Here is a 16,308-nt window from a genome sequence, read left to right as displayed (position 1 = left end):
AGACAGAGTGGGGAGCAGAACAGGCAGATTGACGAAGTACACTGCTGAGGGGAGCAGTGAGTGGGTCAGGAGAGGTCTGCCTCACCATGTGAATCTCCTCCGGGGCAGGCGGGAATCGAACTCATGCAGAGTGGCTTTAGCTTCTTAGTGCTCTGCTTTAACCTGCTGCGCCACCAGGGAGGGCCCTGTAGCATATCTTTTTAATCCAGTCATTTACTTTTGGACATTTGGGTTGATTCCATGTCTTTCCTATGTAAATAACCTGCTAACTACTTTTACTGAAGATTGCTGTTGCAGATGGTACTAAGTGTGGCCCTCCATTTTCCTCTTATGTCCCATACTCTCTCCCTGTTTAGTGCATCACTCCACTATTTCTCCTTTTCTGTTCTACATTGTTTCCTCCATTTCTTAGGTTTATACCATTTTTACCATCTTAGTAAAATCCTCACTTACCTACATTTACCATTTTGGCCATTTTCCTGCCTCATTTTCCTGCTCCTCAGAGCAAAACTTAAGAGTAGCTTTTGATTTATTTTTCTTACCTTTCTCTTTTACAGATGCATCATAGAATTGCTAAAGTTTTCTGCTTTGTACTTGTCCTGTCTTGAACACAGTGTAACCCTGTCTGGCAGAGCAATAAATAGACCAGCTACAAATGACTAATAAACGAGCAAGTTCTAGATGCCTCAACAGGCAGATAAAAGTTTCCATTCTCCTCTTCTCCACACACTTGTTAAAATAAGTGAATTGTTTTGTAGTACACTAGAGCATTCCATTCCTCTGCCTATATGAAACTTCTTTTTAAAAAAAATTTTTTTTAAAGATGTACTTTTTTATTACAGAACTGGGGTACAAGCCAGAGGTGCAGGGGCAGTGAAAAGATTCACCAGAGACAGAGAGGGAAGCAGAACAGGCAGATCGACGAAGTACACTGCTGAGGGGAGCAGGGGTGGGTCAGGATGGGTCTGCAGCGCCATATGGGTCACCTCCAGGGCCAGGAATTGAACGCACACTGAGGTGGCTGCCACTAGCTTGCAGCGCTTCGTCCTAACCCGCTGCGCCACCAGGGAGGGCCCTATATGAAAACTTCTTAAAAGATGTAGTGTCTTTGGAATCTCTGCTTTTCTGTTTACTTAATCTTCAAATTCTGTCTTTTTCAGTTTTGTTGACATCATATCTTTAAGAATGTATATTATAGGGGCCCTCCCTGGTGATGCAATGGGTTAAAGCACAGCACCATGAAACTCGCAGCAGCTGCTTCACTGTGAGTTCGATCCCCTGGCTAGTGAGTTGATAAACATGTCGTGACAGATCTCTCCTGACCCACCTGCTAATCACTTCAGCAGTGTAGTTCATCCATCTGCCTGTTCTGCTCCCTGGTCTGCCTCTGGTGTATCCTCTCACCACTCTCACACCTCTGGCTTATACCCCAATTCTACATGCATACATAAATAAATCTTAAAGGTATATAATATATATGTGTGTGTGTATGTGTATATACATATATATATATGTACACACTATATACACACACACCTTAAAGATTTTTTTACATAATATATATATACACACACCTTAAAGATACATATCTACATACACACACACACCCCTAAACCATGGTATTTAGGCTCCTAAGTCAACGTATAATGCATTCTATTATTATATATATATAATAAATATATAATATATGTCTACTGTATATTAACTATCATATAACATATTGCACATGATATTATAATATGTTGTATATAATATATAATATATGTGATATATATCTACAGTGTATATATTACATATTTAATATGAATGCTATATATGGTATTATAATATAATATATATATAATATATATATAATAACATGCTGCATTATAGGTTGACTTAGGAGCCTAAATACCATGATTTCTGTGGTGGGAAAATAGATTTTGGATTTCAAGTTATATATAAAATAATAGCCTTTTGGATCATGACACAATTTGAGGATTGATTGCTTTTGTTTACTGTATATTCACTTATTATTTATGTTGTACTTTCAGTTATTATTTTAATAAAAATTTATATTACATTCTTTAATTCCTTGGGTCCAGTGGAGAGATTTTTATATTGCATTGAAGGCTGCTGCTGATTTTTTTTTTTTTAAAGATTTTTTTATTATTTATTTGTGCATACAGAACTGGGGTACAGGCCAGAGGCTCAGGGGCGGTGAGAGGCTTTACCAGAGACAGAGTGGGGAACAGAACAGGCAGATTGATGAAGTACACTGCTGATGGGAGCAGCGGGTGGGTCAGGAGAGGTCTGCCTCTCCATGTGGACTCCTCCGGGGCAGGCGGGAATCGAACTCATGCAGAAGCGCTTTAGATTCTCAGTGCTGTGCTTTAACCCGCTGTGCCACCAGGAAGGGCTGGCTGCTGATATTTTTATAATCAACTTTATTTTTAGAATTAATAGGGGCCTATTGGGGAAAGAAATACAGAAATACCCTTTGGTGCCTATGTCAGTTTCTCAAATGGAAAGTATCACCTAAAAAACCAAAAAGGGAAAAACTTCACCCATAGTGAAAATGTATGAAATCCTTTTGTAGACATAGATGGCTTAGGACTCTCTCCTCTGCTAATGGTTAGTTGTCAGATTTAGTTCTTACTTTTTAAGTTGCTAGACTATGTAGTATTAGAACTATTGTTTTAGATGTTTTAAAAAATGAAATCTGTACTGTATTGTTGTGTAATAAGAAATTGGGATGGGTACAGTGTTTTTTCCTTTTAAACTTAAATTTTCCCTTAAATTGCTAAAATAACCTAGGCTGCTTATAAAGTATTAAGTAAAAGAGGTTTTAGGCTTATTTTTTTTAAATATCCAAATGTGTTACATAAACGCTAATATACTATGCTTTGTTTACACAGCTTTTTCTTTTAAAGATGATTTTTTTCATTCATTTTGTATGTATCACTCAGTGAATACTTTGCATGTATAGTTGTTATTCATGTATTACATCATATGGATGCATGGGCTATTTATAAAATAATTTTTTGTCCCCCTTCCGTTTCAAGGCTACCCATCACAAAGCTTGCAGGTTTTATTTTATGTAATAAGAAAAATCTGCTTTAACTTTGAAGAAACTGCATTATACACGGATAAACTAGATTATACAGAAATATGGATATCCTGTTGCTAATTTAGTCAACAAGTGATAGCCCTAGAAATCTTAAGAATGCTGTGTAAGAAAACTGATATAGCAAACCACCATATTGCTGTTGTGAGAATATAATTAACATCATTTTGCTTGAAATCTGACACATAGAATCTAAATTTACTGAACAGAAATTACTTAGTCTGAGCTAGAGTAGTCTCATGAAAAAAAATACAGTGTTCACACTGGGAAAAAGATGGTAAGTTGGTATCACTGGTTAAGTGACTTGATGTGAGGAATAAGAGAAAAGAAAGAGACTGGCCCCCTCACAAGCGAATGGCATGAAAAAGGATAACTCATCAGTTTTTGTGTTGGTACCTTTTAAGGTATTGTCATGCTTTTTTTGTGTGTTTATTCATGTATACAAGGGGTATAGGTTAGAGGTGCCGGGGTGAGAGGACCACTAGAGACAAAGTGGGGAGCAGAACAGGCATCACTGAAATACACTGCTGAGGGGAGCAGTGGGCGAGACAGGAGAGGTCTGCTACTGTGCAGTGTGGGTCAGCTCCCTGGCCAGGGATCAAACTTGTGCTGCAGAAGCTGCTGGTAGCTTCATAGTGCTGAGACTTGGGCCCTTGTGCCACCAGGGAGGTCTTACTTTTGGGGGACAAGAATAAAAGCCATGTTGACTATCTGTCCTATGTTTAATATTAGATAATAGTCATTTTTAATGCATAATTTTATGAGGTAAATGTGTAGCTAGAAGAAAACTTGATTTATTGACCTTGCATATGGTAGCCCAAATTATTTACTGGAACGGTAGTGTTTTGTCTAGATTAACTTGGTTGAGATGCCTTACTGGAACTGGACATTGGCACCAGACAAGACACAGGTGATTATGAGCACTATTATTGGCCAAGGGAAATCATGTGTACAGTTGATACCTATTCTTGCTCTGCAGCATCTAGAAAGGTTGTTTCCTTTATAAGCTATCTTAGAATGTGCTCAATTTGCTAGACTTAGACAAATTGGTCTAGATGCCATCATTCAGCAAGCACATTATGATAAAATGCCTACCACCTATCCAATGAAAGAACCAGGTGGAGAGTGTTAGTTTGGTTTGCATTAACAGGAGGGATACAGATGACATCTGGAGTGTTACTGAAACTAGGAATAGATAAGGTGGTTTATTCTGAAAGCTTATGGAGAAGAAAAGGTAACTAGCCTTGGAATAACATGGACTAACACTTAAAGGGCTGGCCAAGGAATAGGATTTCACAGAGGAAAAAGAGAAGGGAGGAAAACCAGAAGAATTTGGCACTGTAGAAGCCAAAGGAAGGCAGTGTACAAAGGAGAGACAGAACAGATAAAGAACTAAGAAGTATCTGATTATGATGTTGCTAAGCTCAGTGATATGGTGAGAATAGTCTTCATGGAATAGTGGGAGTAGGCTTTACTTGAGAAACTAAGCAGCAAAATGAGAACAGAGTCCTTCTGTTCATCAGTACTGTATTGTATTCTTGAGAAAGTGAAGTGTTTGGTTAGTTGTTTGAAAAATGCTTGACTACAGGGAGGAGAGTAGCAGAAGACAAGGATTGTAAGGGGTTTTTATTTTTTAAAGCTTATAGAGTTGGTTCTGTTAAAGTGTGAATGTAAATAAACTAGTTCTGAGGGAAACGTTGAAAATAAAACCGGGTAAGGGTAGAAAACAATGAATCTATAATAAAAGACTTTTGGAGAAAACTGCTAGGAGAACCAGAAAACAGTTAGAAAGAATTTGGTTTTTGTAAGGGGTAGAAAGTTTAGGGTGAGTTCTTCTGATGTATTTGTTTTTCAGTAGGTGTGGGGTGTTGAGTGTGAGACTTAAAAGTGCAAATTTAACAGTGGAGGAAAGGACTAAGCAGGAAAATGAGCATTCATGGGTATCTTTTTTTTTCTCTCATGGCATTTTAGAGGGCTGTATGTAAAAACAGCCAAATCCAGTTGGTTGACTGATAAGTTCAAGGTGAGATTCGTCAGCTAATTGAGCTAGGACAGTGTGACACCAGAGAAGCTGAAGTAAATGTTATGTTGAATATTGATGGGTAAATTCAGTTGTGTTCCTGCAAATAAGGAATTTTGCTTGACAGAAGCAACAGAAAGACAAGCAAGTATGGTGATAGTAGGAAGGGAATGATAGAAGCAGTAGCATTGGAGTTCTGAATAGAGCTGGCAGTAAAGATCAAAGTGAAAGTAAGAGATTATAGGGATGAGTCATCAATGAGATGCGAGACTGAGGTGTGGTGAGAGCTGGGAGAGCTGGTAGAAATAGGAGACTGGAGCTTCCAAACATAGAACAGTTCTTGATTAAGATTCAGCCTGTGTCCTCTGAGTTAGCTGGCTTCAGTGGATTGAAAGTAAAAATTATTATATTGAATTTAAGGACCTGGGCCAGAATTTTGAACAGGGGTGTGAGTGAATCCAGTTCCTAAGGTTAGCTTAAATTATTTTCTGTGATGTGTTGCTCAAAGTGGTGTTGCTGGATTGAATCCCCCTGCCTCCCTGTTGAAGCATTTTACACATTGCCTTCAAATTTTCACTTTCTCATTCACACTCTGTCCATACATACTTGTTGTTTTGTCCCAATTTCTGTGACGTCCACAAGAAAGGAAGGCTGGAGTCAGAAAGGCTGAGCAAGCAGTTTATTGCTCCCAGACAGCAGCTGAGACGGAGCCCCTAGGGTGGGGTCCGCAGCTACTGTCAACTCAATAAGGGGGAAAGAGTCTTTTATAGGTTCACATTCCAAAGGTCATTCATTGCTGTGTCCCCTAATGCTAGGCCCAGTTCCTCCCACCTGTACCTCCCGGATGCTAGGCCCAGTTGACTATCAGTTTGGTATCCCCTTCAGCTAGTCCCATATCAAGCTGGGATGCAAGGCTCAATTCTTTCCTTGTCAGTAAATCTTTGGTTCCCAACATTTGTAGCCCAGACTTTTAAAATATACTATGAATGTTGGGAATAAAAATATAATTTATGTTGAGTAGAAAAATAAGTGTGTGTGTGTGTCTATCTGTATATACATACAAGTTAAATTGGAAGAGATGATGTCTAATTAAATGTCTGTTAAGCTTTGACTCATCCTGAGCTGTCTATAAATGAGATCTCTGCTTGTTCCTTGTTTTATGTTTCATGTTTGTTTCTTCTTTCCATGTTCACATATTTCTATGGTACATTAATTTACTTGTTGAACATCTGTGTACCTACCCAGCAACTGGATACTCACAGTCTGTAATTCATTTGTGTTGTTTACAAGCAATCACATTTAAAAATATTTCATCCCCACAAAATCATGTAAAAATAAACTACTATATTATAAAAAAAAAATTCATCCCTTCTCCCCCAAAACAAAAAAAATAAAAAGCATGAAAGAAAATGTATCATCACAAAGCATTTAACCACACCGGCCCAAAGTTTACTGCTCAATTTATACCACTCAGTTAACTTTGGCCAGGTCATTTAGCATGTAAGTTTTCAAACTTTGTTATTAAGAACCCCTTTACACTTAATTGAGGACTTGAAAATAACTCTTTGACTGTGGCTGATATTTACTATATCAATGAATTAGAAATTAAAATAGAATTTTAATGTATTTTTTAGATAAGACTCTTTGGATGTTATAATTAGTATATTTTCATGTGAAAAATTATTTTCTAAACAAAAAGCAGTGAGAAGACTGACATTGTAAATTCTTTAATATTTGGCTTAATAAAATATAGGTGTGTCCTCAGCTATTTTGCAGTCACTTTGGTGATATCACAATATGAGTTGTACCTTCTGGAAAACTCAGCTGAATACCCCCTGTACCTCTGGGCTGCTCCCCAGTTCTTGTATGCATAAATAAATAATAAAATCTTATTTCAGGTTCTACTCTCGCAAATTATGTTTTAAGGCAGTCTTCTACAGCCCCTGCAGGTGATTATACTGATACTACTCACTTTTTTTTTTTTTAAGATTTATTTATTTGTGCATACAGAACTGGGGTACAGGCCAGAGGCTCAGGGGTGGGGAGAGGCTTCACCAGAGACAGAGTGGGGAACAGAACAGGCAGATTGATGAAGTACACTGCTGAGGGGAGCAGTGGGGCGGGTCAGGAGAGGTCTGCCACACCATGTGGTCACCTCCAGGGCAGGTGGGATCTAACTCATGCGGAAGTGGCTTTAGATTCTCAGTGATGTGCTTTAACCCGCTGCACCACCAGAGAGGGCCTGATACTACACACTTTTAAAGTGGTTCATTTGCCTTTTAACTTCCACATTTAGCTACACTGAAGTTTGGTAGAGAGCTTTTATTACTTAGATCATTTAGTTTAGAGAGCTTTTCCTTCTTACTCTATAGAAAATAAGCCTGTAAACTTCATAATGAGCATTAAAACTTTGATATCAAACCTTTATTTCAAATAGATTTGTAAATCAATTGGTGACTTTTTAAATGATTAGATGTATAACATGGTGGTACAACAAAGTTTATACCTATCTTGTTTAATAATGTGGTTACTGGGTCTTTTTTATATAAGATCATATTTTTCAGTTTTGGAAAGCATAAACTAAAATATATAAAAATTTTACCTTGCATTATTTTTTTGGGATCTGGATTTTTTGTTTAGACTTTTAACAACAACAACAACAAAAATCTTTGTTTTTCCTATAGGTGAAAGCACTGAAAGAGAAGATTGAATCTGAAAAGGGGAAAGATGCCTTTCCTGTAGCAGGTCAAAAGTTAATTTATGCAGGTATGGATTAAATTTTAAATTACCATGCCATTTTCTTGCTTACAGTGACATTCTTTTAGTTTGGGGAATTCTTATGAATTGGAGTCTATATTAAGTGATTCTGTCAGGAACAGATTGTACAGATAGAAGCAGGGAGTGAGCAATCATTTGAATGTGATATTAATGTTCAGTCTTTTCACATTTATATCCAGCGATGTTAGTTTTGACTTTTACAAGTAACATATAAAACTACCTTTCATATTTTTAATGAATTTGAACTTATCTTTTGAATTGAAACTCTTTGTACTCAATGTTCATTAATGTATATGTAATTATTCCTGTGAAATAATCATTCAGTGAATCTGTTTTTTAAAATACAAAAATTAATGGGAGAATATAGAAACCTTGTATGTCCAAAGTGCACTGTAAGTAAGTAACAGGAGAAAAGATTAATATTTATATTAATCTTACATTGCCAGAGATTCTTGTCTTTTCCTGGCTATTGATTTTATAGTATTAGCTGAGTGATTTAGAGGAAACACTAGCCCTGTGAAATCAGAAGCCTAAAGAGGCCAGGGAATTGACCATAGATGTGGAACTAGAATTTCTGGTTGCTAGCCTTGGCCTGTTCTCACATTCCTTTATAGAGACTATTCCTTTTGGTCTTGATGCTTGCAGCTTTTGCTGTAGTCACATATTTTTAAGTGAAAAACTAGATTGCAGGGAAAGGAAACCTGAAGGAATCAGGTTTGACCTTCTGTATGCCCAACATTTGACCTTCTGTATGCCCAGAGTCTTACGCTCTCTGTACTTTACTCAGTTTTATATCATCTTGCATTTCCTGTATGCCAGGTTTTTTCTGAAGTACTTATTATCATGACTGTCTCACTTTTATAGCATTAGCAATGGAACATTTCTCTTTTGCTTGGTATCTAGCATTTGTGGATGGAGGAAGTCTGCTTGTTCCATCAAGAAAGATAATAGGTTATTTCCTAGGGACACTCCTGGGCAGTTGGAATATTAAATTTTTACTTCATGCTTTCCCCTTTCTTAGGACCTGGTTGATAATTTTTTACTCAGCAAGTCTTAATGAGTAATACTTCTTAAAGACTTGCTTTGGACATCTATAAAGTATATTTGTATTGGTGTCTTTTAGTTGAATCCTAACTACTTTCAACTCGTGTTATTGCTAATATTTAATCGTTATTTCAGCTAATCAGTTGATTCTTTTTTTGAGGAAATTATTGATAGAATTAAAATTGTTTTATCTTTACTTGTATGAGACAAAGGCAGCTATACTTTTAAAATGTCTTTCAATGTTTTAGGTAAAATCCTCAATGATGATACTGCTCTAAAAGAATATAAAATCGATGAGAAAAATTTTGTTGTTGTTATGGTGACAAAAGTAAGTTTCAGCTTTATTCTGTTTATTTTTCTGCATGTGAATCTTTTAATTAAACAGTGATCCAAAGTCCAGCCTTTCAAGTGAATATAGTGTATGTATACCCAAAGCAATGTGTCCTTAACTCTTGTTAAAGGTTTTAACTATTTACCTTGGGTCAGCCAAGGTATCAGTATAAATTGATAATTTTATATATTTGTAGTTTTAACCATGTTAATTAAAACAACTGACACAATATCATATTAAAAATTGTTAACTTTTGCTGGAGTACTAAAATCTTTTAATATGTTTAGAAATGAAAGTCAGTGTTTCTTATTTTGTACTTTTTAAAAAGGGTGCCTTTAAGGAATTTGCTAAGTTATATATTAGACCTGACAGATTCCTCATGGCAGAAAATCTGTGTGTACTCTTTTAGTGATATTTCCAAGTGAGTGGAATAGAGTTCAGAAAGTTAGGCTGTGTATATGAGGAAGTTTTTTATATAGATTTATTTATGAATATAGAACTGGGGTACAGGCCAGATGTGCAGGGGCCGTGAAAGAATTTACCAGAGACAGAGTGGGGAGCAGAACAGGCAGATCAACAAAGTACACTGCTGAAGGAAGCAGTGGAAGAGTCAGGAGAGGTCTGCTGTGCCATATGGGTCACCTCCCTAGCTGGGGATCAAACTCATACTGAAGTGGCTGCTGCCAGCTTCGCAGTGCTGCACTTCAACCTGCTGCGCCACTAGAGAGGGTCATATGTGAGGAAGTTTTTAACAGTACAGTTTTTGTGGCTTAATGAATTGAAATACATTTGTGATAGTTTATGAAGATCCAAGTTTTCTCTAAAGTAGAGAATGTTTATGAGTTCTTTCAGAGGCTTTGCTTATTATGTATACACTTGTTTAAAGACACAGAAGCCTGCAGTGCAGCCTCAAGTCAAATAGGAGTGGTGGTTCATGTCACAAAATAATTGTGTAGAGAGTAAAAGAGTTGAACAAATAAATTGTAATTGCTGCATGCACTTGTAATGTGAAACAAAAGGCAGCTCACTACACTAGCTTACATATGTGGGCTTAAACTTTTATAGTTCCTTACAAACTATTGATTGTGAATTCTTGCTACATTTAAGCACTTACTCATCAAAAATGTTAAACTTTAGATACAGAGAAGGAGAATCAGGTGAGGAAACTTTGTCTCATTTAGTTTTTGTGTTTGAATGTGATAAAATACATAACACAAAATTTACCAATTTATCCATTAAGAGGAAGATCCAGTGGTATTAAGTACATTCACATTGTTAGGCATCCACCACCATCAGTCTCCAGAACGTTTTTTTCCCCCCCAAACAAGCTCTGTGCCCATTAAACTATCACCATTCCTTCCTTTCCCCCAACTCCTGGCATTCCTATTCTGCTTAGTCTATAAATTTGACTACTTTAAGTTCCGCTCATATCAGTGGAATGAAAAAGTATTTGTCCTTTCATGACTGTCTTATTTCCCTAAACATGATATCTTTTAAGATTCATCCATGTTGCAGCATGTGCCAGAATAACATTTCAGTGACTTGTTTAGTTTTCTCACACATAATGCATTATGGAAAAGGTGATAGCCATGTGTTTGGGTACTACTTGCTTTCAGTCTTATTTCCTCTAGTATTATAGTAACTTTAACAATTTAGAACATGACTAAAAATTAAGCAGAGTATAGCTCAGAATAGGCCCATGCATTTGAAGAATAACCACTTGGAGCTGAGGCTGTTTTTATTTCACATAGGAATAGAATAATGCTCATGAAACAAATTATGCTGAATTTTAATCCCATCTTCCATCACAAGTTATCTTTGTCCTGAGTAAAGTTATTAGCTAAATATATAGCATTGATAGGCCTTACAGAAATGTAAACCTCATTAAATGCTATGTTTTTTATGTAAACCTCATTAAATGCTATGTTTTTTACATATATATAATTGCTTTTTTGCTCTGTAGGATCCTTTATTGTTCTTCTGCTAGCTCAGTATGTGCATATTAATAGCTTTATCTAGCCTTTATTTTTCTGTTTGAGTACATTTACATCTCAAAATGTTAGGTTAACCTCTTTGAACTTACTGGTTTGAAGCCAGATGGGATTTCCTTCCCTCTTTAAAATCATCAGGTTACCTGGTGTGTTCAGTAGTCATGCTTCTGCTTATATTTTCAGTTCAAGAAAGTTATTTTGGTAATACTTTGACATGAGAATCAAGCAACTTAAATAATGAATTTGATATTTTTGGGCTTTTTTGAAAACACATTCTCTGTATTTTTAAATGTTCATGTTCAATTCTTTATATTTTTTTAATACAAATACAGTGACTGAAATTTTTGGCTAAAGCTATTTGGGTTTTATAATTAAGATTATAGTATGTGGGGACCTCCTTGGTGGCACAATGGGTTAAAACAACAGCACTGTGACGGCACTGCATCATGAGTTCGATCCCCAGCCAGGGAGCTGACCCACGTGATGTGGCAGACCTCTCCTAACCCGCCCGTACTCCCCTCAGCAGTGTATTTCAGTACATCTCCCTGTTCTGCTCCCCACTTGTTTCTGATGAATCCTCTCATCCCTACCACCTCTGGCCTGTACCCCTGTTCTGTATGCAGAAGTAAATAAATCTTTTTTAAAAAGATTATACTTTGTGTTCATCGCTTTTAAAGTGTTTGGAGTGATTGAGATTACTAGTATCGAGTATATATTATGTTATGCTACCAAATTATTCTCAAGCTGTAAGTCCATGTGTGTGTTGTGTTTGTAGTATCCTGTAACAGTGCTTTCTAATTTCAGATTGGGCAATGATATATTTTATCATAACTTACTCTTGCTATTTGATGTATTTAGCCAAAAGCAGTGACGACACCAGCACCAGCTACAACTCAGCAGTCAAATGCTGCCACCACTACCACAGTTAGTTCCTCTACAGCACCAACTGTGGCTCAGGCACCAACCTCCACCCCTGCCTTGGCTCCTACTCCCACACCACCTGCATCTATCACTCCAGCATCGACAGCAGCATCTTCTGAACCTGCACCTGCTAGTACAACTAAACAAGAGAAACCTGCAGAAAAGCCAGCAGAAGCACCAGTAGTGGCTACCAGTCCAACATCAACTGACAGGTAGGAACTGAATTTAAGGAAGTTGTATCTCAGAATATGCCTATAATGAGAACATAGGCAGGTATTTATTTTGATTATTGTTTGGATCAAGCTGACTTCAGTATGTATGTGTCTGCTTAAATTTTTGTAATATAGATTTCCATATCATGCATTGATTAGCTTTTTCTTTTAGGAGGAAGGGACATCAGGTATCAGGTCAGAGTCATTCATTTTGCTAGAAAAGTGAGCAAAAACAAATGACCAAAAAGAATTATGAAGTATCTAGACATATTGTCAATTGCTGATCTTGCCTTCTAGTATCATTTATATTTAATCTATATTCTATATCATAAACATTTCCATGTTGGTAAATATTTTAAATATTTCTAGCTATGTGTCATTTTTTTTTTATTGACATTTTTGGCTCTTTAAAACTTTAGAAAAATAATGAGCTTCTTAGGGTTTTTCCTTATCTGTAAAATGTGGGTGACAGTAGGTCCTAGCTCATAGAGTTGTTCTAGAAATAAATAATGACCATAAAAGAAGTGAAATAACACATGCACACAATACATGTTGAGTAACTGTCAGTTGTTGCCAGCATTTTACCTACCAACCCCTTTGTTGAACATGCGGATTGTCTGCATTTTTCACTGTGTTGTCTTTATTTTGTAAACTTAGGTAGAAACAAGCTTTTTACCTCTTATTTCTTTAAAGCAAACCAAGAAAAGTGTTAGGATATTTTGGGAGCAAGAAATAATTTATTTTATTTTTAAAAAAACTTATGCAGGCCCTCCCTGGTGGCGCAGCGGGTTAAAGCACTGCACTGAGAAACTAAAGCCACTTCCGCATGAGTTCAATTCCCGCCTGCCCCGGAGGTGACCACATGGCGAGGCAGACCTCTCCTGACCCGCCCGCTGCTCCCCTCAGCAGTGTACTTCGTCGATCTGCCTGTTCTGCTCCCCACTCTGTCTCTGGTGAATCCTCTCACCCTCCGCATCTCTGGCCTGTACCCCAGTTCTATACGAATAAATAAAAAAAAAAAAAAAAAAAAAAAAAACTTATGCATACAAGAACTGGGGTGTAGGCAAGAGGTATGGTAGGTGAGAGGTTTCACCAGAGATGGGGTAGGGAACAGAATAGACAGATTTGCTGAAATACACTGCTGAGGGGAGCAGTGGGAGAGATAGGAAAGATCTGCTGTGCCATTGGGTCACCTCCCTGGCCGGCGTGGAACTCCAGTCATAGCGGTGACAGCACTGCGCCTTTCTTAACACCTGGGCTACCAGGGAGGCCCCTTTTATTTATTTAAAGATTTTTTTCTTTTAAATTTATGCATAGAAGAAATAGCGTATAGGCCAGCGATTTTGTGGGGGGAGTGGCAAGGGGCACAGCGGTGAGAAGATTCACCAGAATGGGGAGAAGCAAGAGAGGTAGGAGAGTCTGCTGCACCATGTGGGTCACCTCCCTGGCGAAACTCATGCTACAGTGGCTGGTGATAGCATGATAGTACTGAGACTTTAACTCCTGTGCCACCAGGGAGGCCCCAAGAAATAATTTCATGTGTGAAGTTGGCAGTTGGGACCATAGTGTCCGATAAATTTTTTCTCTCAAGTGATATAATAGACAAAATAGATGCTTTCAGTTCACTTGACTGGAAGAACCCTCCTTTATCTGAGAGCGCATGCGTTACATTCTGTACAGTGTGTACTGGCTCTTGGTAGTTCATGATTTCAGTTTAACTCAAATCTTAGTGGCAATAGTTAGGATTCTTGGAATCAGAACTAGACACAGTGGAAAATTACACCAACTGAAACTACTCACTGACTTATAAGAAAGATTATGACGTGTGTAACGCTAATCAGAAAAAAATGTGGTCATGATCCTTCCCTGTGTTGTTCTGCCTGTAAGCATGATTCCTGTGACTGTCCCAGTCAACTGTGTTAGGAAGAGATCTGAGTCACCTAGTTTGTTTCCTTAGATCAGTTTTGTTTTAGAAAAACCACTTGTTACATGGCAAGTGCTGTTGTGCAGATGGGGAAAAAAAAAACTGTATTGCTTGTATCTGAGGGCAAATTGGAATTAATATCCATCAGTGAGGGCATGACCTGACCTGTCATTCATTTTAGAGAATAGTACTACTCAAAATGGGATCATCAGTAGGCAGCGTCTGTATCATTGGGTATTTGAAATGAAGTGTTAGATTCCACCCCATTATTTCTTACGGTGGATCCCAGAAAACTATATTTCAGCAAGCTTTTTGGTGAATTCTTAAGTCTACTAACATATCTAGTAATACAGGTCAGTTAAAGTATGTGGTATATATACATATTTGGTGAATGTGGTTTCAAAGCTCTGTTATAAGTGGGGGGGGATCAGATTGCAAAACAATTTAAGCTGTAATCATAAACCAAACAAAAGCTATAAAATAGCATTGTGTGTTTTCTGTGGGTAAGCTATTAATGCAGAAAAACTATAAGAAAGTAGTTACATCCCAGTAGATAAGTGGTTTCAAACCTCTGTGCATGGTGAGGGAATAGTGAAGCACAGTCAAGATCAAGTGGCAGTTAAATAGTATACCTCAGTCTAATCAGTAATGCTTAAAGAGAAATTTTCAACTGTGTGTACTAGTAGTGATGAACAGTAGTGGTGAGGGCTAGTCCTATAATACATTAAAATGTCACAGACCTAAAAACATACAGTAACTTCATATGTAAGATAAAGATGTCATTTCATATCACTGTGGGAAAAATTCTATGGGGATAAAATCTTTAGCATCTGGAGGGGAAAAGCACGGATAGCTAATACTTTACGCTCATAAAATTGTGTTCTAGAGAGATACAAATTTTAATGTAAAGGTGAAACCTAAAATAGAGGAGAAAACAGGAAAAATTAAAATTCTGGGGAACTTCAACCTAGGCTGGCTAGCTAAAATAGAAAAGGTTGATAAATTTGACTATAAAATTGAAACTAAGAATTCCTTCAGTTTGATTTGGTAAATTAAGTGGAATGCTCTACATTGGTTAGAAAACGGGTAGATGTATTAGTGTCTACTTGGAACAAAAACTCAAAAAGTAAGATAAAAGTTAGAAAAACTGATAGTGGTTGTCTGGGTAGGGGGTCTTAGGCAAGAAAATTAGTCCTCCTATTTTTTGTTTATTGTCTTGTGCATTACTTTCTTTCTAGTTAATGAAGAAACTGAAAATATTATATGAAAAGATGATTATAACAAGCATATTGGGTATTATGAAGCCAGGCTCTTCCTAAGCACTTTATTAGCAGTAACCCTGTCCACAACACATGTATAAGCTATTTTTTTACTTCATTGTATTGATGAGAAAATTAATAATACGTGAATTCGGAGCTTTCAGTTATCTTGCCCTTGCTATACTAGAGGGTTTTTCTTGGGACAGAAGTCTACTGTTTAGTTTTTTTAAAATTAGAACAGATGTAAAAAATTGTGTTGATGTGTTTTACTCTGAACTGAGAACTGGTACCTAAACATTTTGTAAACTTTTTCTTTGTTCCTCATGGTATTTCATAATCTTTTTGTTTTACTTTTCAGACTCTTTAATTTTTCTACAGAATTGTAGTTCTTTCATTTAATTTTGGTTACAATTGTTTTCTGCCTCTGCAGTTTTTGCTGATGCTATATCACTTAACTAGAATGCTTCTGTTCAGTTTCTATGTTAATTACAAGACCTACTTGAAATTCTACAATGTAGATTATTACATGTCTTTGAAACCTCATGGTTTCTACATGTCCTGTGTATTGTATGTTGCTTATATTTCTGGGCATTTAAAAAATTGTAGAGTCACAGAATAGAATGAGTGTTAAGATTAAAAATTCTAAAAAAAAAAAAACTAGCAACAAATGTTGGTGGGGGTGTGTGGTATGTTCTACACTGCTATTGAGAATGCAAACTAGT

General features: G+C 36.9%; 1 protein-coding gene across 1 annotated transcript in view; it reads left to right on the top strand.

The window, feature by feature from the left end:
- RAD23B (RAD23 homolog B (S. cerevisiae)) overlaps positions 1-16,308 on the top strand; it is a 42,783-nt gene that overhangs the window by 8,890 nt on the left and 17,585 nt on the right. The window contains exons 2-4 of the mRNA XM_004677453.2: positions 7,811-7,892; positions 9,197-9,276; positions 12,129-12,403. Of these exons, the coding sequence (XP_004677510.1) occupies positions 7,811-7,892; positions 9,197-9,276; positions 12,129-12,403 (437 nt within the window). The remainder of the gene's footprint in view (positions 1-7,810; positions 7,893-9,196; positions 9,277-12,128; positions 12,404-16,308) is intronic.

The sequence above is a fragment of the Condylura cristata genome, unplaced genomic scaffold, assembly GCF_000260355.1.
Source record: "Condylura cristata isolate star-nosed mole 26May11 unplaced genomic scaffold, ConCri1.0 scaffold00006, whole genome shotgun sequence".
NCBI lineage: Eukaryota > Metazoa > Chordata > Mammalia > Eulipotyphla > Talpidae > Condylura > Condylura cristata.
This window is presented reverse-complemented; position numbering and strand designations above follow the sequence as displayed.